This window comes from Camarhynchus parvulus, chromosome 4 (assembly GCF_901933205.1).
Source record: "Camarhynchus parvulus chromosome 4, STF_HiC, whole genome shotgun sequence".
In the NCBI taxonomy this organism is placed as follows: domain Eukaryota; kingdom Metazoa; phylum Chordata; class Aves; order Passeriformes; family Thraupidae; genus Camarhynchus; species Camarhynchus parvulus.
Window position 1 is genome coordinate 28,244,305 of NC_044574.1, and position 26,291 is coordinate 28,270,595.

At 38.0% G+C, this 26,291-nt stretch overlaps 1 protein-coding gene across 3 annotated transcripts in view; it reads left to right on the forward strand.

Annotated features, from left to right (window-relative positions):
* TRMT9B (tRNA methyltransferase 9B (putative)) overlaps positions 1-23,992 on the forward strand; it is a 107,033-nt gene extending 83,041 nt beyond the window's left edge. For 2 of the 3 annotated variants that reach the window (XM_030947378.1, XM_030947379.1), the window contains 3 exons: positions 15,974-16,128; positions 19,083-19,256; positions 22,070-23,992. In XM_030947378.1, the coding sequence (XP_030803238.1) occupies positions 15,975-16,128; positions 19,083-19,256; positions 22,070-23,109 (1,368 nt within the window). In that variant the 5' untranslated portion in view covers position 15,974 and the 3' untranslated portion in view covers positions 23,110-23,992. Of the gene's footprint in view, positions 1-5,008; positions 5,055-15,973; positions 16,129-19,082; positions 19,257-22,069 lie in introns of those variants that run through there. The other variant, XM_030947377.1, reaches the window with a different exon arrangement.
* Positions 23,993-26,291: the final 2,299 nt, after the last annotated feature.

The following is a 26,291-nucleotide window of genomic DNA, read 5'->3' on the forward strand; positions in this document are numbered from 1 at the left end:
ATTTGTGTTTTTGGACAAGTAATTTGATCTTCTGTGACACAATGATTTTATTAACTTAATAGAGGAAGCAAAGTCTATGATTTCTGAAGAGATGTAGAAACATTAGGAGCCTGTAGCTTCCTTGACCCAGGAATGGACAAGAATCTCTTTTGTGCAAGTATACTATTCACTTTCTGTTTTCCCTCTTTTACCTTTACTTATCTCTAAAGCTGAATTTCAGGTCATACTGGAGACAATCAGTGAACTGAATTTTTATTATATGCTTCAATTGAGATCAAAATGTCAAAACACTATAGAAAAGTATCTTTATTTTTAGCCACAGAGAGGAAATGCATATACTTGAAAAGTCTGTCCTTGTGAAATGTCTGTAGCACTTTTGCAGAGGCAAGAAATGCAAGTACTAAGTGCTTTGTCCTGAAAAGACACTTCCATTGAATAATAATTAGTCCTTGTAAGGTAAATAAACCCAACCCTCTTTCTCTGCATGCCAAATAAGGTCCTCATGACTTCAGGATGCTGGGAGGCAGCTCAGGGTCCAACAATATGCCACCTTAACCTCTATAGCTTGTGCCTGTCAGCAATCCTGAAAGACCTGTGTTCCTCTATCTCCAACTTGCTTATGTGCAAAATTATGTCACATTGTCCTGTTTTGCATTGTAATTTTATTAGCAAATACTTTGTCCCTTTGCTACCACAAAAACCCCAGTGGCTTCCTGCTGCTGAAAACTGACAAGACAACTGACACAAAACAAGAAAGTGGAAGGTTTATATCAAAATGTAACCCAACAAATTAATTGTATCAGAACAAGATGTTCCCAGTCTGATTTATAAAGATAGCAGTCTGTGTTCATATTTCTTCCAAAATTTTGGCTTAAGTAAGCTAAAATATTTATGAAGTATGACTTACCAAGGTACAGATTTTACCAATCCCTACTGTCTCTTTGCAGCTTTTTAAGCTGATACATTTGGTCCATCTATAGGTCTGGGATTTGGAGTTCTGCTGGCTGGAGAATGGTCTGTGGATCTATTGGGCAAGATAGGATGTAGTAAAAAGGACAGTACTGGCACATTAAGGGACCCTGCAATTTTATGTGCATTTCTATCATTGCTTTTCATAATAATTATTTTTCAGCTAATTTTTCTGCAATACCACTACAACTGTATCTCACTTTAGTCTCTGAAAGTGAAACAAGAAAGGAATTTCCCTCTTTCGGGGTCAGTTCTGCTTGCTTTACCTCTTGCAACAACTGTACTGAAATCACAAAGAAATAACAAAGGCTCTTTCTAGTGAGGTGAACATGAGTTGTCCTGCAAAGCTTGGTTGTACTTAAGTATTAAATAATAGTGCTTAGCACTTGTGCAACTTAATGCCTTATAATCTTCAAAGCACTTTACAAATCTTAACTAGTTAATCCTCACAGCAGCTCTGCATGGTAGGCTGTGAAGGTCACACATTAAAAATCTCCCATGATACAAGCCTGACTGCATAGTAAGCCTATGGGAAAAAATATCTGCACACTTATGTTCCTGAAGTCATGCGTGTTTAATTTTACTGGACTGTAATGGCTTACTTCCAGTATGTAAGTACTGGCTTACTTTCAGTAAATTTGTTTGTCTTTCTTATCCCACTCAAATCCATTATACCCTGCAGCATGTCTCAGCACACAATACTATCAAAATTTTGAGGATATTTTTTATTTTTAAAACTCCTGGAAGCAAATGAGAAGCAGAGGATATGAATTTTATTTAAGAAATCAAGTTTCTATTTCCAGTGATTGAAAAGACCATGTATGGGAAAGGGTCAGAAAGTCCCTAAAGACTGAAGCACTCAGGACAGTAACTACCATTTTTAGCAACTTCTTTTGAAAATTTGACTTTTGTGATATTGAGATTGCCAGGCAAACAAAATATGCTTATACTCAATTTCATTGGGAAACTTACGCCTTTAGAGACCCTATTTCATTTGAGAAATAGCTTGGTTTTTCTAGCTTGAATTTTCTTTGGATTTTCATGTTCCAGAAAAAAAAATCAAATAGTTGCTGCTAAAGAATATTATTTCTTTGGCCTTTTCAGGTGTAAAAACTCCCACGAAGTGGAGCTACTGCTTTTAGTTCACTGTAGTACCATCACAAACACCACTGCTTCCATCTGTTGTTAGTTCTGGTGGAAAACTTTTTAAAACAAAATTAGAGTTTGACAGTAACATTATAATTCCACGTGAAGACCAAATTCACCAACCAAAAGTGTAAGTCATTGGGTCATGGCTACCTCTCAAGCATCTGCATAGAGAATAAGCCTCTCAAAGGTTTATTTTTTGTGCTACTTATTGTAGAGAGGAAACAAAGTCTTTGACTGACGAGGACTTCTTCCAGTGGAAGCAGACATAAAAGTAGAGTTTTTGTCACAAGTTTAAAAAAAACCCATCAGTTTTCCAGAATGTCTACTGAGACACTGCAGCCTCATTTATAAATACAGCATGATCCTTCCCCTCCAAGGCACCAGGCAACTTAATGCCTCCTTTTGCTTTCAAGTACAACTGTCTCTTTGTAAAGCTTGTAATTTGAGAGCTGATCCTTTGTAATAAGGAAGCTCTATGATATCATAAAGACTGACCTTGATTCCTTATTTTCCTACTGGTTCAACCTGGAAACTTTTATTTCCTTGGGTTTCCTTCTCTTTTTCCCCTTGCTTTGCTTCTTTACTTTTATTCCTTTTTTTTTCCCCCTAACCTTTGGAGAAAATCACAAATAACCTTTGAAGGAATAATTAGCATTTGCTGTAACTCTGTAGTCAAAACCTTTACCTGATTTACTGCAAAAGGTTATCTAAGGGTAAAGGTTTCAGGCAGACCAGGGAGAGAACAATCTTCAGATGAGGATGATAGGAATGAGCACAAAAGAGATGCTAGAAAGTAAAGGAATAAATGAATGGGAATGCAAGAGGCAACATAATTAGCCAGTCTTACATGCTTGCCACTACATAATTTCAGATGTTCCAAATGGAGCCTGGTATTCTGCAGACAAACTCATAATTAAGTACAGGGTTGCAATGCACAGGCACAAGAGGTCTGAATTAAGGTTTCATGGGCAGCCTTCTGGCTTTCCCAATGTTTGGTCACTTAATTTAATGACCTAAATCCTTTTTAATATAGAAAAAAATTATTTTAATGAGGTATTTTAATTGTTTAGGGAGGAGGGGTTGCTACAGACTGCAGTTTATTATGTAATTGTAGATGCATAGTACTCCAAAGGGAAAGGTATTCTATTTTCATTCTTCCTAAATTTGTATGATGAGACCATGATGAGACCATAATAAATGTGGGGATTGGGTTGACCTTAATAAAACCTTAATAAAAATAAGGATTTGGTTTTTTTTTCCCTAAAGTGTATTAAGCTACATGACTAACATCTATTTTAAATGCATCAGAAGCAGGAAGTCTGGAGAGACTCTATATGACTGATACATAATTGTAGTTTTAGGAACATCCAGTAAAGATTAGGTGGTAAGGGAAAAGGCTTTGTGAATTCCCCACAGTAGAGTGTTATGAGTCTACGTCTTTTTCTTAGAAGGTTGAATTTGAGACAGTTCTTTCAAATGGAAGAGCTTTTAAAATAAGTAAATATTTATGTCAACAAATCACATAAGGTGGTATTCACATGAGTAATTTTACCTGAAGGAAGAATGAGGCATATATGGCGTCATCTTCCAAAAAAAGTGTCTGCAAGAGTCTGGGAATGGCACACCCTGATTTGTCTGCACCAGTGTAGCTGACTCTACATTACAGAATTAAATTAGCAGAACGTACATGAAGTATGTCATAACGGGGACAAGTCAACACAATGTTTGCAAAGGACATTCATGTCTTACAAATTAGTCAAAGCTCTTTGAAGGTGTTAAGAAGGTTAGTTGTTATCTAGCTGTTGAATTCCTTCATAATGGAGACCAAGAGTTTCATCATTACTCCGTGACTTTGGTACATTTTAGAGAACATTAGGTTTATGTGTTTCCAGTATGCTCATTCTCATCTTGTCCTTATAATCTGCCCCTGAATCTTTTTGTCCAGGTAGGATTGTCAAAGTAAAGGGATTGCATGTTCTTGAGTAATTTTGTCAATCCTGAAAATCCCAACAATACACTCATGTTCCTCATAATCCTGTCTTCAGGTACATTAAAACTGATTTGAGCAAAAGACTACCTGTAATGGGAAATGGTTCAATACATTCAGTACTTTGTGCAATGTTGTGCTGAGTTCCCCGCCTGTCATTCTGGCTGGTATTGTTTCATTGCATTCTTCTTTATCTGTAATCTCTTATACATAATTTATAAGTTCTTGGGATGTGAGTATCTCTTCAGGTCATGTTTATAGTGCTAATTGTAGTGGGGTCCTGGTGCATGGCTGGGTTTTTTCATACTTGTGCAATAAACACCTGTAAGTATACGAAGTACAGAAACAATCTGCCATTTTTACACTGCTTTAACAGGAATGAGTGCGGGAGTAGGGGAAAAAATTATTCACTCTCAAGAGCCACGGGATGGGAAGACTTGCAGACAGGACCTAGTCACAAAGGTTAGCTTTGTGCTTAACCTTTAAATGAGCAAGGGCTAATCTTCCTTGGCCGCTTTGCCATCAGCAGCCAGCACGGCTCCCATCAACGTCGGTTTAGAGGAGCTCGGGGACTCTGCTGCTCCCCCCCAGCAATCCCCCACTGCCTTGACGGAGTATCCCCCTGCCACCATCATCTCTATCAGCACCACCCTCCTGGCACAAGCCGCCCAAGGGACGAGACGAGACCGCAAGGAGAAAGAGTTAACAGGGAATTGATAACCCGGCCCCTTTTTTGTCTTACCCCGCCTCCTCCCGTTTGCGGGGAAGTGAGGGATCAGGAGGCGCCGGGCGGGGGTGGCCCCGGCGGAGAGGTGCGGGGAGGGCTCCCCTCCGCGCCGCTCCGCCGGGGGCCCCGCGGCTCGGCCCGGCCCGGCCCGCACGGCCGAGCGCCGCCGCCGCCGCCGGGGATGGAGCCGGAGCCGCCGCCGGAGCGGCGCCGCGGGAGCAGGTGAGCACGGCGGGCAGCGCGGAACGGGGGATGCGGAGGGCAGCCCGCTCCGCCCTCGGGGGCACGGAAAAACCCAGCGGTGGGCAAGGCGCAAAAACCCCACCCCAACCTCACAGCAGCCAAAGAGGGGGAAAAAAAATAGCGTCGCGGTACATTTGTGCAGATTGAGATGATCGTCTTAAAAACGCTGCCCGCAGAGCCGGGAGTCGCCTCTCTGGCGCTGAGCCAGTCCGAGAGGGAAGGATTTGGAGATTTAAGTAATTTTTTGCACACACGTGCGGTGCCCGGCTCCCCCCGTGTCACATTTTGGTTGAACGGAGCCGCGGGTTGCCGAGCTGGGAGCTAGTGTGGATGCTGGAGCTGAATTTGGTGTAGGACTTGGGGAGGGGAGTTTTTACGAAACGTGGGGGGCAATTTACCACGGCAATAGTAAGTTTCTCCGTGGTCGCCTGCTTAGTTAAAAATTAAGTACGCGCTGTGTGTTGGCAGACGGTCCTAAGCAATGACCGGGAGCAATCCTAAGCCGTAACAGTTCATGATTATTTTCTTCTTTTCCTAGAGGATTCTAAATACTGAGATACTGCCTCCACATAGAGCTCTCAGCATTGCAGAGTGTTCGCTGCTTAATGAATGTTTGTAAAGGGATTTTCATTCCCGCTGAGCATCAGTGGGAGCAGCCAGAGCTCAGGGAGTCAGCGCACTCGTGACTTTTCCTTTGCAAAGAATTTCTGGCAGAATTCAGCAGCCCTGCTGTGTTGACTTAGTGCACAGGATAACATTCCTTGCTGATATAGTTGCTCAGGTGAAGCATGCTGCTGGAGTTTATGATTCTGTGCATGAAACTTGAGAAAGAGATAAGAAAATCATTCTCCACGAGCAACAGAACTGGTCCTTTCAGGATTTTTTCCTGCCTCTTGATGGACCCCGGAGGGCTGGCTTTGTTTTAGTTATTTGTTTTCAGTCTAGTACATAAATACTTTTATTTCAGTAATATTTGCAATTTATAGACCATATCTTTGAACAGAGTTTGAAATCAGCCCTACATTAAGGGATAAACATTTCCCATGCAAACTCAGATTTGCAGGTATTCTGCTGTCCATTCTGGATGGATGAATCGGATTGTGGTATGGTAGAAACAGTGCAAGGCTTGGTCTTCAAAAATATAATTTGCAAATTCCTGCTTATTAGTTATTATCAGTAGGCTACCTGAGGTCAGTAAGGTGATTTATAAGCATAAAGTTAAGCAGATGTCCACATGTTTGCAGTACCAGGATCTACATGGGCCAGTTCACAGGTTGTAATAGCAGCAGAATACTCCTGTGTGACAGAAAACCATGGCTTGAGGACCACATGTCTCTTAAATTTATGAAGATTAAAGAGATTGGAAAACTATTCCAGACCTCTATATACTTATGAAATAATTTTTAAATAAAAATGAAGAGTAAAAACACTGGTACTTAAAAAAATTTGTATTTACCTTCATAAATGGACATTGGAGTATCAACTGAATGAGAAAAAGAGTCTGTTGAAAAATAAGATGAATACTTGTGTCATAGCCAGGCTTTATGTAACTGACTTAAACTCATGTGACACAGCTGATTTCTTTTTCGTCAGAAAAGTTTAAGTGGAACACAGTCGGACAAAAGGCACTGTATAACTTGGTTTGTGTTTTGCTGTTGAAAAGTATTGCATTTTGAAGAAAGCTTTACATTCATATCAACATGCAATAATTTTAGAGAAGTTAATTACTTACAGCCCAAATTTCTTCTAAGCTAATGTTTCTTTTGATGCTCCAAATACTGATGTTTGTAGTATCAACTTTTTTCCCATATCATACAATAATTTCCTGATTGTAAGAAAAGAATACGTTCCACCTAAAAAGGCCACAAGATTAAAATATTTTCCGAGTAGAGAACTTCTGTAGGGTTTATGTGAAATTTCAGCTCCCCCAGGGAGCCTTTCCTTTCCATGTGGATGAGGAAAAATTATGCTTTTCAAAGCCTTTCTCGTCTTTAAAACAGAGGGCTTAGAAATAAAAAGTTATGTAGAAAGGTATCACTCAGAAATAAAAAGTTATGTAAAAAGGTATCACTCATACGCTAATGCATTTAAAATGAAATAATCTTCGAGTGATGGTCTTGTGATTTATGAAAACAAGGGATCTTTCCTAGGGATGTTGACTATAGCACCACTAGGCCTTCACCCTGCTCAGTCTACTCCAGTTACCACGGGAAGAAGCTGTCAGTGATAGACACTTCACAGAGGGTTACACCTCAACCTTTCAGTAACAACCTAATGCAGTTCTTCTGTGTCTGGGTCTAAAGCTGAACCCTGATAGGATTACTGGTGTATCTTCAGGAGCCTTTGTCAGCTGCATAAATACCCAGTTACTATTAGAGAGCGCTTAAGACACTTCAGAGCACTAGCCTCAAAGACATATGAGACACCTTTTCTTTTTTGAGAAATAAATATAAATACATGCTTCCTAAAGCTAAAACTTACAAAAAAATAAGTATATCAGTCAGACTTTTTAGTTTTGTAGGATAAAAAAAATGTCATGCTGGCTTTGATTTAATTCAAGTGGTCATCTACTGAGATAACTTAGTACTTAATACTGTCTACCACAAGCTCTGTTCTTTTAAAACTGTATTTGGCAAATACACTGAATACGGAATACATTTCTATGTGAATATTTTAAGATAGGAAATTATATGTTCAGTTGTAATAAACATGATAATCAAGAGTAGTTTATAAAATGTATCAGGAGAAACCACTTAGTAGTTCTGTAATTACTGTAATTGATTCTACAACATTTTATATCTCGAGATCAAAGGTGGCCATTGCCTGCCTCTATTTTAGATCCTACTTGATAATGTGCTACTTATCTTTCTGTCTCTGAGATTTCAGCAGAAGATATGTTTTCAAGTAATTTAATGTCTTAAGTCAGTTTGTAAATAATTTTAAATGGGAAGATTTTGTGTATTACAGCAAATACCATGTAAGCACCAACAGTGATGAGCTCTATGACTGAAAAAAAAAGGAGAATTATACTACATAAATTAAAGCTAATCCAACCGAAAACAGTACTCTAAATACAAACCCAGAGTGTGAGGAAACAAGAAATTTTAAAAACTGTCATTCAAGAACTGTAGAATGACATTCAGGAATAAAATATTCCTGTGACTTTCCCTTGGTCTAAAGAATCAAGACATATGGAGAGGATACTTAAAATGACAACAGTGCTTGTAAAAGACCACCTTGACTGATTCATCAGGGTAGATGGAAAGTGCTAAATAATTAATGCTTACTTAGCTGCTGGAAAGTGAGGAGACATGATAATTGTATACAAATGTTTGAGACATACAGTGAGTGACCAAGGAGAAAAAATAGCTGCATTTAAAGCTTATGGGTAGATTGCCATGGTCAGGGGCTTTGAGATAGTGATGCAGGGTACAGAGTATTTCCTGACAGGTGCTTAACTGACTTAGGTTTTTGAAACCCCATTGATGAAGGCTCCGTGTCCTACCCAATCCACAGTCATTTCCAATGTTTTTGTGTTCATCTTCTTTTGTTTTAGGTGCCCTATCCACATCTTCCTTGTTGTAGCTTAAGCTACTGTCTTTTTTCTACCTTTCAGTTTTGGCAGACAGGTAGTTCCCTCCACTTTGCAACAGCCATTCTTGTTATGAGATGGTCCTCTCTCATTCTGGGCCAGCACTTGAAAACAAATTTCTTTCCCCAGGATTTATGTGATTTCTGATCTCCTAGATATATACTGTATCTCATAATTGTTCTCTCCTATTTTATTCTTGCTTGAAGTTGAATGTAATGTTTAACCTGATATGCCAGGAGTGCTGAATGTAGGAGAAGGAAAATTTTATGTAACTTGCCCTATTTCTGTGCGCCCATCCTGTTTTTTTTCTTTTCTTATTTTTTGGCCACAGTATATTGCTAAAACCACCATAACAACATAGCATGTATGGTGTTAAATCTGTGAAATGTTACATGGCCCAGATCCACTTCTGCAGAGCTGCTGCCAGTCATCCCATCCTGCCTCCTTCAGTCTTTGTGCAGTTGGTTATTCTTATCAAAAATGCTTTGCTTTTGTCTGTTTTGAACTGTTTAAACATTTGAATTCTCATACCATTATCCAGTTCATTTGGACCCTGATGATTTTGTTTGTCTGCAATTATCATACAAAGAAGTTATTGACGAGTGCCCAAAGCATATTTCTGGACAGGTTTGCTCAGGCCATCCTTCCAGCATGATAGTGAATTTTGATAACTACGCTCTAAATATCCTCTTCAAAATGGTATCAGCTGTACCATTTTGTAATTTCTAAAATCTTAAACAACTGTCCCTAATTTTTTTTACTAGAATATGATGAGACCAGGGATTGTACATGTTGCCCTCAGTTTCTCAGATCTAATTTCTTGTGGCTCTGAGACTGTCTAACCTGAGACCAGTGCAATCAGTTCCCTACGTACTGTTTATTAGACTTGTTTAGAAAACCCTGAAATTAAAAGCCCCAATCTATTCTCTCCCTAAGTTCTTATCCCTTTGTCACAGATGCATTGACACCTGGTGGCAATTAATATGAATAGTGAAGAAGAAAAACCTGAACACTTTGCTCTTCTCAGCGCTTATTCTAATAATATACTTATTATTAGATATCCTTCCTGCTTAGTAGGCCAAATTTTTCCTAGTCCCCACTTCTCTGATGCCTGTGCAGAGTGTTTCTGAGCAGGATCTGAAGACCCACATCAGTGCACATCCAGCATCATGGGTTTTTGACTGTGTGGGACTTCAGTAAGAAGGGACTCAGTGCTGGGAGGTGATTTGTGAGTTTTGATGTGATAGTAAAGATGAACAGACACGTAAAGGGATTGTGACGCTTCTGCCTGAGTATGCTCCTCCTCTCAGGGTTTTTTAATGGCCAAGGGTCCATTTCATTTAGCATTTTCATTTAGCAGAATGCTACCTATCTACAGAATGCAGTTTATGTACTTAGGGAAAATAAATCTGTTTACAGTGCAACGTTTCATGTACATAGACTATGACCCTAAATGTGAAACAGCAAGGGGAATATTAAATGATTAACTGATCCAAGAATGTGCAGTGCATAGTACTAGGTTTTGTCTGAACTGGAAAACAAAGCTAACAAAATGAATGTGACAGTGAATGGCTGTCATTTTGAGTTACTAGAGCTTGAACTATAAGCTTATTTTGTCCAAGGTCTTGTAAGAGCAGTCTCAGTCCTTTTAATGTTTTGCTGGGACAAAGTTCTATGTATTTTAGTAAGAAAAAATACAGTGATAGTGACTTCATTTCAATCAACAAAATTACTTTTAAATGCTCATTTCACAGTTAGTGTTTCAGCTAACAGTGGTTCTTGTTAAATGTGTCCCACCTCTTTATTTTTTGTTTCAGAATTTCCCAAACTTTACTGGAGGAAGGGTTTTGGATCAGGATTTCGGCTCAAAAAGGTTTTAGTAATGCTGCATGGAGCTCTCCTTGCTCTGATTTCAGGCTGTGCATTTTCATGGGATTATAATGGTTCATGCGTGGTTGAAATTAATTACTGGAGCTGTTAGCCTTATGTAAGCAAATCATCCTCTATTGTATCCTCTTGCTAAACTTTCATTGCAGCTAGTTGAACTGTTCATGACAGCATTCCTATTATTTTGTTTCATTACCATTTGTTTACTAATATAGCTGCTTTGCTTAATGATTGGTATCTGGAAGCCTCTTGGTATGTCAGCACAGACCAGTTGGTTGTCTGCATTATTGAAACGAGAAATCACCATCAATCAGATGCTGCTGCTATTGAGTTTATAAATTCAATCCAAGGGTGAGAAAAGTTCTCATAAATAAATCTTAGGTTTGTTTTTCAGAAGGGCTGCAATGATGTTTTGCTGTTGGAGATTACTTGGATTTTTGTCTTTGCATTGGAAAAATACTGTGGTTTATAGTCCACTAGGGCTGTACACTTCACTTTCCATGGCTACCTGTATTTGAATGAAAAGACTGATGAGTCTTGGAAGTAAACTGGAAACATTTCTCACTGAATAGGTGATTCTGCCTATTCTAGAGATGAAGGAAGAAATACAAATTGGACTGCCCCACCTTTTACTTGTGTTATTAAAAGCTTGTGTTATTGCTGGAGAGCAGGGTACTGAGGATGTAGATCTAGTCCTTGTGGTTTATCCTGTTCCATTTAAGCGATTAATTAGGTTATTGCATGTGTAATCAAGATTTATGTTGCTGTGGCAACAAAGAGAGACACAACTGTACTGAATTTCCTAGATCTTTGAAGCAGTTCTTCTTACCCAAAATGATATTGAGAATTCCCATCAGCATGGGAAAACAAGTGTATCTAAGAGGGGCCCTCATTGCAGGCTGAAATCTTGCCCTGGATGGAGTGAATCAATGCTGCTCATCAAAGGGTTAGAGAAAATAGGCAGTTGCAAGAGAGAAGATGAGGGAGGCCTGTGGTGCAAATTAATCAAGAGCAATTGATTTCAAGACAAACCGGAGCAATGCAGGAAAATGACAGCGTGGTTCCAAGAGGCCATTGACAAAAGCTTTGTGATGTATTCTGGGTACTGTCCTTGGCCTGGATAGAAAGGCAAGGAGGAGCTGTACAAGAGCCAGGTCAAGGCTTCACAGCATTATACAGTGTTGTGTCATGCTGGCATAGCACATGCTAAAGGAGATGGGGAAGCTGTAATAAATGAAAAGAACGTGGAAGATGAAAATTGTAGGTGACTGGAAGGAGATAACTTTAGGTAGGTGAGGAGGTCTGCAAGTGATTCAGAACTGCCAGTAATTGTGAAGAGCTTTTGGTAGACTGTGGTAGAGGCAGTGGTTTTGGACTGAACACTATCTCCTGTGCTTCAGTTTCAGGACACCCGGGCATCTGGGAGCCAGCAAATATTTTGTCCAATTGAGGATGAAGTATTTAATACCTTTAGTCAACACTGTAAATTAAATGCTTTCAAAACCAACAACAAAAATTCAAACACACTCGCCATATCCCCCCCAAAAAAACAAAAAATCCACACAATATTTTAAAAAAGTGTTGGAAATGGAGGTTATTAATTTTGGTTGTTTTCATTTCAAGGTCACTTGCTGAAACATATTTCTTACTTCAGCAGCAATAAAAAATATCCAAGCAACATGAATTTTATTAAAGCAGTATCCTTGAAAAATTAATTATCTAAAGGGTTGCAGAATGTTAATGGAATGGGAAGAAATTAGATTACCTTAGAGCCAGAGCACTCTTAGTGAGATATATAGCTGTGAAAATATAGATTGTGTTTGTACAATTCCTTTTACCTTCTTTGAAGGTGTAATATTTTAGGTTTGGGTTTTTTTTTGGTTGGTTGGTTTTGGGTTTTTCTTTAACAAAGAGGGAAAACAGCAGTGTAGGAAAAACTCAATGGACTACAATCTATTTACTTCCAAACAATTTGTTAATGTGCCACAGTTATATGTGATGGACTGGTGTTCCATTTCCCTGCAAATTCAGCAGAATTGAAAATACAGTTTTCATCCAGTTTCCTCATTTAATAGACCAGCTGCAACAAGGGCCTGTTGTAGTCTCATGAATGAACCACCAGGAGGATGCCCAGCAAGCACTGAAGGGGAAGAGAATCCTGTTCTTCAGTTTTTATCCAAGCTGCTTGTTTGCAGTTGGTGGGTGTTTGTTGAGCTGCATTCACATCTTGGGGACTTGGCAGGACTTGCTGCAGAGTGACTGAAGAGCTCAGAGCGACTGAACAGCTCAGTGCCAATTTACTGCACACTCCCATCTCTGCTCCAAGCCTCTGCATAAGCCCTTTAGCAGGGGCATAAGTACAAGAGAAGAGGAATTGAGCATGGGAAAAGTGTCCATAATTACCACCTTCTGCTTCTCCTCACTGGTCTTGTCAGACAGCTTCTGGGAAGCTTAAATGAGAACTGGAGCAGATGCTGGAGCAGTGGGATTTCTGGGCAGATTTTCATTACCTACTTTGCAAAACAGACTTTCCAATTATCTAGGAAGTTAAATCCAGAAGTTGGATGAAATGAACGTTTTCTACAATTCATGTCCAACAGAGGCACTGACTATTACTTTCAAAGCAGAGAAGTTGTAATGGTTGTTTTTTTTTTTTAGAAAGAGAAATAGGGGCATTGAGTTTGGCTGGTAAAGTTACATGGGTCTAAGTTTCTGTGGTTTTTTGGTGACAGTATACTTGTGTGAAAATGGTACAGCTGTGTGTCTGGGCAGACTCCTCAGGTTCCTTGTGCTTTGTAAACATTGAAATGAAGAGGTTAATTGCTGGGACATTTCCTGCTGTGCTGCAAAGTAAAACCTGATAGTATTGTGGATCTTGACTGGAAAGTCAAATTGGCAAGTTTGATTTCATCATGTGCCTTAATTGTTTGCCAAATGTAAACTGTCAGCAGGAGCAGAAATTGTTACAAAATAGTGCAGGAAATAACTTGTCTTTTAGTGTACTACTATTATTCTATTTTAACCAAATTATTTTCTTGACAATATTTATTAAGAATATCTAAAAATAATCACTTCTAATGGTGTGTTGTAAGACATGGAAGTCTCCAGCATGTCCTGTGTAGCTGAAGACTCAGTACCAGTCCAGTGAATGAGAAAGTTAAAGGAAGAACTTCATGGTCTTGGATTCATAGGAGACAAAGCCAGATCTCAGTCTGCATTGGAATTCCATGTAGACATTTTAGGAAAATAGAGAAAAAAAGGACAGCGTTTGGAATTCAGTATGAATGGTTGGAAACATTCTGCCTTTCAGTTCTTTTTAAGAACTGCAAAGGTTGAACCAAGAGCTTCAAGTGGAAAGATAAAAGAAAGCACTTGGATACACTGAACCACATAGTAACTAATCAGGAAATATAAATTAGAGCAAGGAGCTAATCTGGCAACTAAATAAAAGAAGTTATTGTTAGTCTTTGGAATTACTACTTATAAATAGAGGACTCCTAGGCACTTGAACAACGAAACAGAGTATGTTTCGAGGCAGAGAAAAAAGACAGCTGGAGACAAGAAACACCTAATTTATTTTATTTAAGGGTCAAATAAAAACAAAGGATTGGGCTTTTGACTCTAAGGAATACTTACTTGAAATTACTGCAACTAACCCATTCTATGTGACAGCATAACTTGAAATGGATTCTTAGAAAAGTTTGATTGAGTAACTTCTGGCACATGTAATATAATTTCAAGTCTATGTTGCTTCTTTTGTTCAGTCTGTTACAGCTTTTCTTTAATGAAACTGAAAATATGCCTAGTAGCAATGTACTATACTGTTTCAGAATTTAATTTTTTATGCATATGCATATATTCACCTAGTAAAAGGTGAGCTAATGCAGGATAAAATGAAATTGTGGATTGTAGAAAAAAGATAAGGATTGTGAAAATATTGAACATAAATCTTTTGAAGAGAGATATTAATAGATACTACAGTCAGAATAGACTGTGAAAAGTGTTAACAATTTGTCCCCACTTCTTACACAGTACCAGTGAAATGGATCAAGCCTCACACACTATTCTGTAAACATTCACACACACTTGAAATATGTTGGTTTTTTTAAGTCACTGAGATTAACTCCCATTTTTTAAATTAAAAAGATTCTATTTGTAGGACAGGTGTAGGACAGATTGTGTCTGTAAAATAGCTGCGGTTCCAGCTCACATTATTTATTACACATATATTTTTAAAAAATAAAAAAACCCCATTTTTTCTCATAGATATAATAATTTCTCATATATTCTCATCTTTTCTCTCATACTAATGTATTTTAATACTAAAAGTGACAGGAAGAAGAAATTTTTATTATGGTTCCTAAATGTATAATATTTGAAAATCAAGGAAAGTAAAATAAAGTCTTTGCTTCTGACCTTTTCAAATGCAGTCAAAGGAGTCACTTTTATAATTGTATCTTGATAATACATTGCTTAGTCTGTTTGATGTTTGGAAGCAGGCTTTAATCTCTGTGGAGTTCTTGGGCAATTGAATAAGTTTTGTTTTAATAATGGGAAGAAATATTTCCCATATAAACAGGCAGTTTAAATTAGTTTGAAGAATGCCTTAACACTTTGGAATGTAATCTCATCAGCCTTCCCCAGATACTCAAACCTCACCTGGCTGGTCCTTGGATGAGAGGATATGTTAAGGAAGATGTAAGATTCTGTCTGAAGGGATTCAGTGTCTGCATCCAGTTGGTGTCTACATGAGTTCAGGGGTAATACTTAAAGTTTAAGAAGATACCATTTCTTGGATCACTAAACTGAAATACTGTGCTAAGACATGAAGATAGTGGAGTGGGAGTAGGGAAATTGAGATTTTGTTGCTGAAAAATTTTAGCATACTAATCACTTCTAGAGGGCTGATAAACCACAAATCACATATGCATGATTTAGGGGCTTAGGTTTCAGGGACCAAGCTGTATTTCAAGTAACATATTAGTAGTTTGCCTGTTCACATTAGCAACAAGAGGAAGGTTGGTTCTTAAAATCCTGTTCACAGCTGGTTGAACTGATGATTGTAAAGGTCTTTCCAAACTAAATGATTCTATGATTCTGTAACCATTCTGCACTGAATACAAGCTCTCTTTTGCACCAGATAAGTTTTTACTATATTTGTGAATTTGGGAATGGGCCTGTTATTGCATAGGCATGTGCAGTTACATAATGCTTCACAAGGGAGGCGATACATTCACATTTTTTCTTGGCTTTCATGAAATAAAATCAGATCCTTTGAGTAAAGACTATTTTATAAATATGACTGGTAGATGGATGTAATTTATGAATATAAGCATCCAAGGTCCTGAATTATGCATGCCTATAAAATATAAAGTCTATACTGCAACAGTTTGTGTTTTGTGTTTCATTGTGTTTTCAGGATGGAACATGAGGCTACCCAGCTAGAAAAGCAGCATGTGCACAGTGTGTATGAAAATACAGCTGCCTACTTTAGTGATCTGCAGACCAAAGCATGGCCTCGTGTTCGGAACTTTCTGCTGGAACAAAAGCCTGGCAGTCTCGTGGTTGATATAGGTAAGCCACTCTTTGAGGTGGCATAAAGGTTGTTTATAAGCTTTGTTAGTTTACCTGTTAATCATATTTAACCTTCAGATCAATTTGTTTTTTAAGTTGTTTAAATTTGTTCTAAAATTGTTTTTGAGTCCCAATGCTAGATGCCATATACTGCTTCTTTTAATTCTTTGGCAGTGTATCATGTAGACAGTAAATAAATATTTTCCCTTATTTTTGTCGAGCTAAGTCTTAATCTATCCATTTCTCCACTGGCTTAATTGCCTTTCATTCCCCTGGAGCTCTTTTGAAAAAATTATGTTAATAGCCCAATTATTTAATATTTTGGTTTCTTTAGATCACTTGGTTTATGTAATACCAGTCTGCAATTTATTGGTTTTCATTTGTCCTAAAACTCTTCCTAGCAAGGCTTTTTGTTAAGAGAAATCTTCTGATATGATTGCTGTTAAAAATATAAAAAAAAAATAATCTGAGAATATTCCTGTGATCCTAAATATGGACACCATATTTAGGTGTTTACCTGTTATGGCATTGTCTTCCTTACATGTAGTAATTATAGCTGGATTTTCTGTTGTTCCTGCAGACTTTCCGGGGGCTTCCAGGTGCTGGCATGTTGCCTTTGCTTCATTATGACTTCAGTCCTACACAGCACATTGCAAAACAATTGCACTTTGCACCATTGTGTTTTCCATACTGTTGAAACTAATAAAATACTTTAACACAGCAAGGTTTAACAAATGTGCACAATAAATTATGCATCTGCTTTATCCTATAAGAGAAAAACCTTATTTGAATATGCTGTAGGCCATAATCAGAAGATAATATGGAGTTTTTCTGCTGCTGTTGAGCATTGCACCAAAAATACTTGATAAATGTTATTTTGAGCATGTAGCTATTTTTATATGTCTGCACCATTGTCACTAATCTCAGGAAATATCCAATGGCCTACACTCACTCAACTGAGAGCTAGATTGATACAGCCAAAATCAATTCCACCTCAATAGAAGTCATTTGCATTTTAGCTGAAGTTTTTTGAGCCTCTATCAGCAGTGACAGCTGAAAGCTTAAGGTCACCCTGTTGCAGTCTCATCTGGAGAGAAGATGAGACTTCATCAAAATCAATCCTTACAGTTGCCAATAAGAATACTCCCATTAAGGCACACAAGGGATCTTGTGTATCTTAGTAAAATGGGGCCTCTTTTATGAGGCCAAAAGTAAACACAGTAGTCAGATTCCTGTAGATCCTCATAAAAGAGGTTTAAGGAGGAGTTGCACTAAAGTGGCACTAGTGCCAAGTGGCACTAAAATTTTTGAAATGAGGTCTTTAATTGGTAATTTCCAGTTTAATACTGCCTTTTATTAAAATATGATTTTGTCTATTTGCCTTACTATTTTTCATTGACCAAAACACATGAAAATAGCTTGGCCATTGTTAGCTTCAAGGAATTCACCTTCCTGATGACTCATTTAAAAGTGAATCTCTGGCAAATGTAGATTTTTAGAATAATGGGATTATTGACACTATTTACATTAATTCCAGAGAGAACCCTATACTTCCAGAGACTCTCAGTGATTACAAAGCACTTCACCAAAAGCCATATGTTAAGCAACTGGATCTTTCAAATTAATGATGGTTAAATAAATGTTCCTCTGCAAACACAATAATGAATAATAATTTATTAAAATCTTTAAAATTTCTCATTTTCTAACATGCAGAACTTCATGTATTATTGCATATATTCCTTGAACTGCATTAGCAATATTAGTGTTTTCAATTTTTCTCAAGTGTTACTTCAAAGCCTTTCAGCTGAGAAATATGCTCTTTTTCACCACTGAAGTGTTGTTCTGTTCTGCAATAGTTCCTGTGCTGTCTCTCTAGATAATGGTGCACATTAACATCACCAAGAGCAGCAGTGCTGCAAGAAGCAGTGATGTTTCTAAAGATAACTCCAGGCCTTTAAATTGAATTACCAGTACTGAGCTGATTCTCTTTGCCAAGCTGCTGCCCCATTGCTTGGCTGTCAACATTCAGAAATTATTCCTCACTAGTGACCCAGAGCTGCAGTGAAAGGCTCCCAGTATAATTTTGAAAAGTGCTTGTTATGCATAAGGCATTGAGGGATCCTCTGAAAGATTTCAATTCACTACAGCACAGTCCTTGAGAAGGCAAACTTTTAGGTAGAAGACATTCTGGAACACTTAATTACATTTACATGGGTTATAATGCATTGGCACAAAGACAAAAAGAGGATGTGCCTGCAGTATGGAAATAACTTATATGATGTATGGTTATTTTCGAGCCTGTATCTAAAGTAAAAATTTTCCACTCTGACTTGTGTCAGTGGCATTTATGGTTTAGGACTTCTTGGAGAGAAATGAGATGCACTGGAGAAGTACTGCATGTGCTTAAGCAAAGGAAAGAGATCTGTTGCAGATCACTGAAAAGACATAACACACTGGCTTCAGGAAATCCCCTGAACAGAAAGTAGCTGGAAGCTGGAATGGCACTGGGGAAAGGGGATTAGTGCTTACCCTTTTCTTACCCTCTCCTGGGTGCCCATTTATGCTCATTGTTGGTAACAGGACACCAGGCGATATAAAGACTCAGTATGAAGCAGCGTGGTTGGGTTTTTATTCTCAAAGATGTACAATACAGTGGACAATTCTTTCCTCCTCCCACTTGCACTTGTGCTTGTTCCCCACAGAAATACAGATAACCTGCTATTATACAGGGTTATTTTGTCAGTGATGTTGGTACTGTTACAGTCCTAATAGTGTGACCATACAATTTCAACATTCCAAATGAGCCCTGCAGCAGTTAGGCTAGTCAGCACAAACCCTCTTTTTGTTTTTCAGGAAAATTTAGGATTAGGAAAGCCTGCATATTATTTTTGCTGCTTTGGGAGGGAGAGCAAATGTTTGGAATATATATTCTGACCTAGTATCCTTTTCTTTAGGTTGTGGAACTGGAAAGTATCTCAGTGTCAACAGTCAAGTGTATAATCTGGGCTGTGATTACTGTGAAGGACTGGTAGAAATTGCAAGGAAGAAAGGTGATGAAGTTCTGGTGTGTGACAACCTTAACCTTCCCTTTAGGGATCAGTGCTTCAATGCAGTCATTTCGATTGGAGGTAAGACATCACACCTTCATTCTGGCCCCAGCAAATGAGAATTTCTGAGTGTTCTTTTCTTTTCTTTCCATGTGGCTTCCTTTCAGCTAATTGTTTTGAAACAGTTCTTTAGAATTACAGGAGATAGAACTCAAATTAATTTAGTCAACATGAAAAAACAAAACTCCCGTTACTCAAGAGGCACTGTTGGCCAAGGAAATATGCATATCCCTTGTTTGTTTATATGTGGTAGAGAAAAGATTTCCTTCCAGCGTGCATTGTAAACAAGTGAAAACTAATCTAAACATGGCTGCTCAAAGCTTAAACAGATTAGATGTTCAAGACAAACTCTTGGTTTCTCCATAACATCTGTTTTGAACAGCAAATGCATTGAAATGAAAACTTTATAGCAGAACTTGGTATTCATATTAAGTATTATGTATTGTGAATTTGGATTTCTCTTAGTCATAAGCACTCAGATTCATACAAGCACTTCTTGAATAAAATGACCAGAACATCTCTGCATCTTAACTCTTCTGATCTCTCTTTTTGAAAATGCTACTTGTAATTTGAGAAGTATAATTTGCAAAGCATAGGTAAAAAAAGAGTACCCACTTACAGTCTAGGTTTTTAGCTCTAGTCTTGATTGAGCTTCTTTCAGGGTTTTTTAATTCATCAGCAAAGTGCAAAGCATGATAATTATTATTGATAGCAATCAACAAACTACTTGAAATGTGATAGAAATTTATTTTAAAATGTATCTTTCACATAAACAAGTGGAAGGAAAGGGTGACTAATACACAAGCAGTAACCATATTACTTTGTTTCATGTTGGCTAGTTAGCCAGTGAGCCCTACCCACATTTTGGGTCTTGTAGCACCACTTCAGTGCTTATCAGATCAGCTGACTCAGAAGGATAGCATACCTATCTAGTGTTTGTATCAATTATGAGCCTGACAAGTTTAAAAGTTCACATGCTATTTCAGTACATTTAACAATAATGGATTTTAATCTCTCTTGAGTAGAGACATGGTATGCCTCTGTCCATCTAATTCTAAATAAAGTGGTTTTCATCCTATTACAGAGAAAAACAAGTGTTTATGTACTTAGTCAAGGACTCTTCTTGGATTTGTTGGTATAATCATGTTTATAGGATTGATTTTTCTGCAGAACCACCAGAGTGATTCTAACCAGAAGGAATATTTAACCCATTAAAGAATTTGCGCAGATTCTATTGGTTGATTGTTGTTTCTTTCTGGTAAATTAAGCTTGTATGTTTATGCTGTCTCTGTCAGTTTTGATAAAATTTTGCAGGAGGTTCTGTGGTGATATATGGCCTAACTCCAGTATAAGAAAATATCAGTTCCCTTCTCCCTGTCCTGTACCAAAAAAAAAAAAATTTTCTAGACTTTTAAATTTTTTTTACATTTTGAAAAATGATGCCTTGGAGTCAGGAGTACAAAACAACCCTGGAAACAAACACTGACTACATAGATGGGAAACTCTTCTCAGAGTTGTCTATTTTGTATTCTCAGCAGTTTGTGAGAGCCTTGTCAATATTAAGTGCCAAGAATGCTTTTTTGGCTTGTGATAATAAAGCTACTTTTTTTCCCCCTTGGTAATTTAATCATTGTTTTGAATAAAGACAGGGCTAGTTGGATGCACTTTTCATAACTGCAGTGTTGAACTAATACTGTTTCTACACCTACAATTGGCTACTGTCTAGCAGCACATATAATAAATTTTTTCTGAATTTATAGATAAATCTCTTCAGGTAAGAACATATTCTACTACCTGCTGTTCCATGGGTAGATTGAATGTTTTGCATGTAGAAGTGGCTGGCTTCAAGTCCACTTGAAACAAAATCATGGAATTGGTCCTCTTTACATCACTGAATCAAATCCAGTATTGATGATATATAGAGCAACATGACCAATGTGTCCAAGCTCAGTACAAGTTAATGCCTCTGAGAATTTAGAGAGAAAATAGTTCTCTTAGCTATTCTCTGACTGTTAAAATTGACTCATTTATACTCCAGGTGAATAGGAAGATAGAAATAATGTTGAAATCTTGAAACGTAGTGTCATTTCACATTGGAGTGAAATTTGAAAATTTGGAAATTGTCCTGGAAAGAAAATCAAAATATTGTGATCAAAATTTTTATTTTAAATTTGACTTCATTTTTCGCTAGCATAAAATAATGTAAAAAAAATTATAAAATGCTGAAGCATGCAATGTAGATGTTATTTTTTACAAAAATTAAAATTAATTTGACAAAATTAAAGCTATGGTGAATATTTGTCTAAATTTTCTCATTAGATCCTTTGCAAGTATGCTGATATAAAAGTTCAAAGTATCTTTTTACTGATTTTATATTTTGCTGTATTTGTTACGTGGTGAAAAGATTTTTTATTTTCAGTAAGATAAATTTGAAAATTGTGCCAAAAACTAAAGTCAACTTGATACTATCTAACTCACCTAAAGGCTAGGCATTTAAGGGAAAGCTTGCCATGTTATAATGTGTTATGGGTTATGCAGAGAAACAGAAACCTTCAGCTTATATGCCTGACTTTTCTTGAATCCCTGTTTTACGATGAGATTGATTTCCTTCTTCCAGATTTTCCTATTTTTATCTATTGAACATGATCATAAAAGAGAGCATTCTGAGGTGAATCTCCATTGTGGTACCTATAAATTCAGCACTGTTGCTGACTTGCAGCAAGTGATAATTTGGAATGAGGCAACTGAAATGATTGAACATGTAGAACAGGTTGAAGATGGAAATGCTTTGTCTCTACTAATATTCAGTACATAATACCTTTCTTTTTTCACAGTGATACATCATTTCTCAACTAAACAAAGGAGAATCAAAGCAATAAAGGAAATGGCAAGGATATTGACACCTGGAGGCCAAATAATGATTTATGTTTGGGCTATGGAACAAAAGAATCGTCGCTTTGAGAAACAAGATGTATTTGTCCCATGGAACAAGGCCTTGTGCTCGCGCCATTTTTCAGAATCAAATCAATCTGGAGAGAAGGGTGACTTTGTCCATAGTGCAAAAGGCCAAGACATACACCCTGCACAGCTTGTCATCTCTGAGTGCAGCTACCAAAACAATCTGCAGCCAGAAGCGGATTCAAAACATCCCCGCGATATGGACCACTGCTTACCCAGAGCCTGCTGCATGAAAATTTCTGAGGAAGAAAACAGATTTTACAGTGCTCTAGGAAGATCTTTTCGCTCATGGTTTTTCTCCAGATCCCTTGATGAATCAGCCCTGAGAAAGCAAAGTGACAAAATGAAGCACCTGAAACATGAAGGAGCGTGGGCCAACAGTGCCGTACCCATTCAGCATTCACGGCACTGCAGCTTGGATTTAGGTCACCATGGGGCTCTGTTAAATGAACAGAACTTAGATGATGATGATGATGTGTTTGTGGAAAGCCTGTCTCTCAAAAAGCCACAGTGGTCACCAGCCACAGATGCACTGAAGGATTTAAATTTAAATGGAGGATGCCAAAGTGTAGCTCAGAGCAAGGGGGACAAAGCTTCATTTATAAATGGCCCAGTGGAAGACAAGGACTGCATCTGTGATTGTAATAAAGATGGTGCTGGTAAGTCTGATGCCAGCAAGTTTTTCAAAAGAACTTCAACAACTGACTCCACTGACTCAGCTTTGGATTCAGCAGTGTCTGTTGGGGACCAGACTGATGCCATGCTGGATACAAAGGCCTTCATGCGTTATTACCATGTTTTTCGGGAAGGAGAGCTGAGTTCTCTGGTAGAAGAGAATGTGCCTGAGCTTCAGATACTTTCTTCCTGCTATGACCATGGAAACTGGTGCATTATTGCAGAGAGAACAGGAACATAGCTATAAAGAGAACAAAGCAGAATCCAGTGACTGAGGATTTTAAGCTCTTCCTTGTGTTACTGTGATTGTGCAGTGTGACATGGAATTTGAATCTTGTAGTTGTGTGCCATTCATTTTTGAGTTATTATCTCTTAACTATTTAACTAGCTAATGCAAGCTCTGTATATAGGAATGTTAAGTGGTAGACAATATTTATGTTTTGTTAAACTTTTATGAAGTTAAAACTGTAGAGTTTTATATTGCTGTTAGCAAATAATTGTGTTTTAAAATATACTTTTCTATTGAGAAATAAACCTTTTTATAAAACAAGGATCAGGGCATCTTTTATGAGAAATATCCTCTCAGTAGAAAGTCTAGTCTTTGTTCTTCAGATGCCAGAAGTTTGTCACATTGCTCCCTATTCTTGAACTCCTATAAATGAGACATAGACACTTTGTCTAAAATTGCACTTGACTGTACACTGGTAGAGTGCATGCTGCAGAACTGGGAGCAAGCATGGTCCCAGTGCTCCTTAGTTGGGAGTAGAGTTATTAATGGGCAAAAAACTGTGTACCAAACAAGCTCTGCATATTCTGTCATTTGATGTTTGTATTTGGGAGCAAATGACAGCACAGATTGAGGACAGTATTTTTTACTTTTGTTTTAAAAATAATTTAATTTGTTTCTCAGGTGCAGGTGAAGTTTTATGTGTTAGCTCTCACAAATACTATATCTTAATTTCCTTTGCTGTAGTTTTTCATTGTCTATGTGTATATAAAAGTCAGAGGAATTTGTGAGAGTGTGAGTATTATGTAAAGTTCTAAAAAATCAAATCCTTGAAATACATATATCTTTTTGATAAGTCTGGGAAGCTAAGATTAAATTAATAAAAATGCAGTGCATATCTGGTCAGGTCTCGTATTTAGTTTTCTTGTTCACATACATGAGACTATATATTAACAGTGTGTTAAATAATGTAGACAGGAAAAGGATAAGCCCAGTTTGTACATAAGTTACAAATTCTTGTCTTGTGAAGTTTAAATGAACCTTTTGAGACCTAAGTGGTAATAGATGGTTTACACAACTTTCCTGTTCCCTCCAAGACATACCATCACTATCCATCTCTACTAGGTTGTAGCAGTTTATAGTGCTGGGGATAAAAGGCACCTGGCTTCTGGAGATCAGTGGTGGAACTGCCAACCCCAGCAGGGCTAGAAGAGGCTGATTGTCTCATTAGCACAGAGTTACTCCATGCCTGGGCTTAATTCATAGTCAGTGCTTGCAGTGCAGGGCACATCTTCAGCTGGTGTGATTTTGTGACCTTTAATGGAGCTGCACAGATTTCCCCCTTCCCCCCTCCCTCCCCACCAAAAAGCCCAAAATCCCAAACACCTTTTGTTACAGCAGTTTAAAAGAGCTATATAATTGTCTACCCTATTATTGAGCAAGCAGCTTTGAATACAAGGCAATAGGAGTGAAATGCCAAGCTTTTCCAGTCTGTGCTGCGTGAGCAGGTGGATTTGAGATTGTTCAGTAGAAAACCTTGATGGTTCTGAGTACTTTTTGATGTAGCTTCCCAGCTGTTAATTGCCACATGGTAATGTATTATGGATTTATTTACTAGAGCAATGTCCTCAAGTGATCATTTTTGTCTTCCTCATAGCTTGAGATCCTTATACGTTGTCCTTCCTGGGTCTATTCTTGCACTCCCCACAGGCCTTTGAAAATAAAAGTGTGGCTAAAGAGCCATACATTTGAGGCTTCTGCAATACCATTCCACACCAATCTAAATGTTACATTGAATACAGCCTGGGGCTGTGGCTTTCAGTTGCTGTGTATGAGCCATGCTTCAGAAAATGGCCCATATTCCCTGCCTCGCTGGATCCAGCTGCTCCTGGCTGAGGGGGCTGCATCTGCTGCATCCTCAGGCTCCAGATTTGGACACTTAGTGCCAAAGTTCCCATATTTCAGAGCCAGTATGGACTGTGCTGAGCTCCACACCTCATTTGCAATGTGGTTGTGTCAGACAGGGGAGGCCTGCCTCTTTTGTTAGGAATTTCTGGATGAGCTTGAGAATTTTAGAAGAGAAGTCAATTGCGTCCAGATAAAGAATGCCAGTGGATATTCAGCACTCCTGGAATTTGGGCTGCATTTAAGAAAGAGGTAGATTATTATCATGCTATATCCAATTCTGAAACTTCATCCCTAAATACCAGCATGCAGAAACTTTATTACACACATATAAAAATTTATTATGTGTTATTAATCTTAACTGACAGCTGAGTTTAGTTATTTGGGAGAAAGAACATCACAGCTTTGTTATATGAACTTCTACAGTCTGACTCTGGCATGTTCAGTGTGTAGTTAAGTAGACTGATGAAATTTGGGGTAAACTGAGAAAGGAAAGATGTCCATTCTCTTAGAATATAGGCTTGTCATCCTTGCAAGAGACTGAATCTGTGTCAGGCTCCAGTTAATACTTCTTGCTCTGTTTGAATAACAGTTGTCCCCTCAAAGCTGCTGAAGTATTTTGAACCACTTTTGTGTTTGTAGACTTTCCATGCATTATTTGGTTTGAGGTTCTTGCCCAGGGATGCTTTTCACAAATACTTATTTCTGTATTGAATTTTCTCATGTTTTGAGTTGATGCTGTTTTTGGATTGTATTCTTATAAATTCCTGGGAGAAGGCGAGGGAAGGTTTGGTAAGCAGCCTTTTTTTTTTTTTTCTTCTCCAAATATTCAATTGTCCTCTGAGGATGTATCATCACCATGTAACATAATTTTTATGGAATGGGGTCAGTCAGCTGAGGTTGTGACTGTGAAGTGTGCACAGCAAACCTTTATTCTTGCAGGCAGTCTCCCATCTGTTAATGGAGCCTGCCTGGATCAGTAACAGCTTCATCATCTCATGAGCCAGATTACCTCACTCAGAGCATGATGAAGGTCTCTCTTGAGTGCTTTTTGTTTTGAGGAGGCACACCTTAAGCAAAAGGTGATTTCCAGCAGAATCCATGTGATCCCAGACTTTAATAGCTTACAGACAAAGTTAATGTGCTCAGAGAAGTGGATATGCCATTAAAAAGTACAGTAAATGAATGAATAAGTAAATAAAACCCAGCTGTCCTTGAATGCTTAAACTTTCAATGTCAAGACTGAAAGATCTGACTGCTATAAGGTAAAAGGCAAATATGTTTATACATTG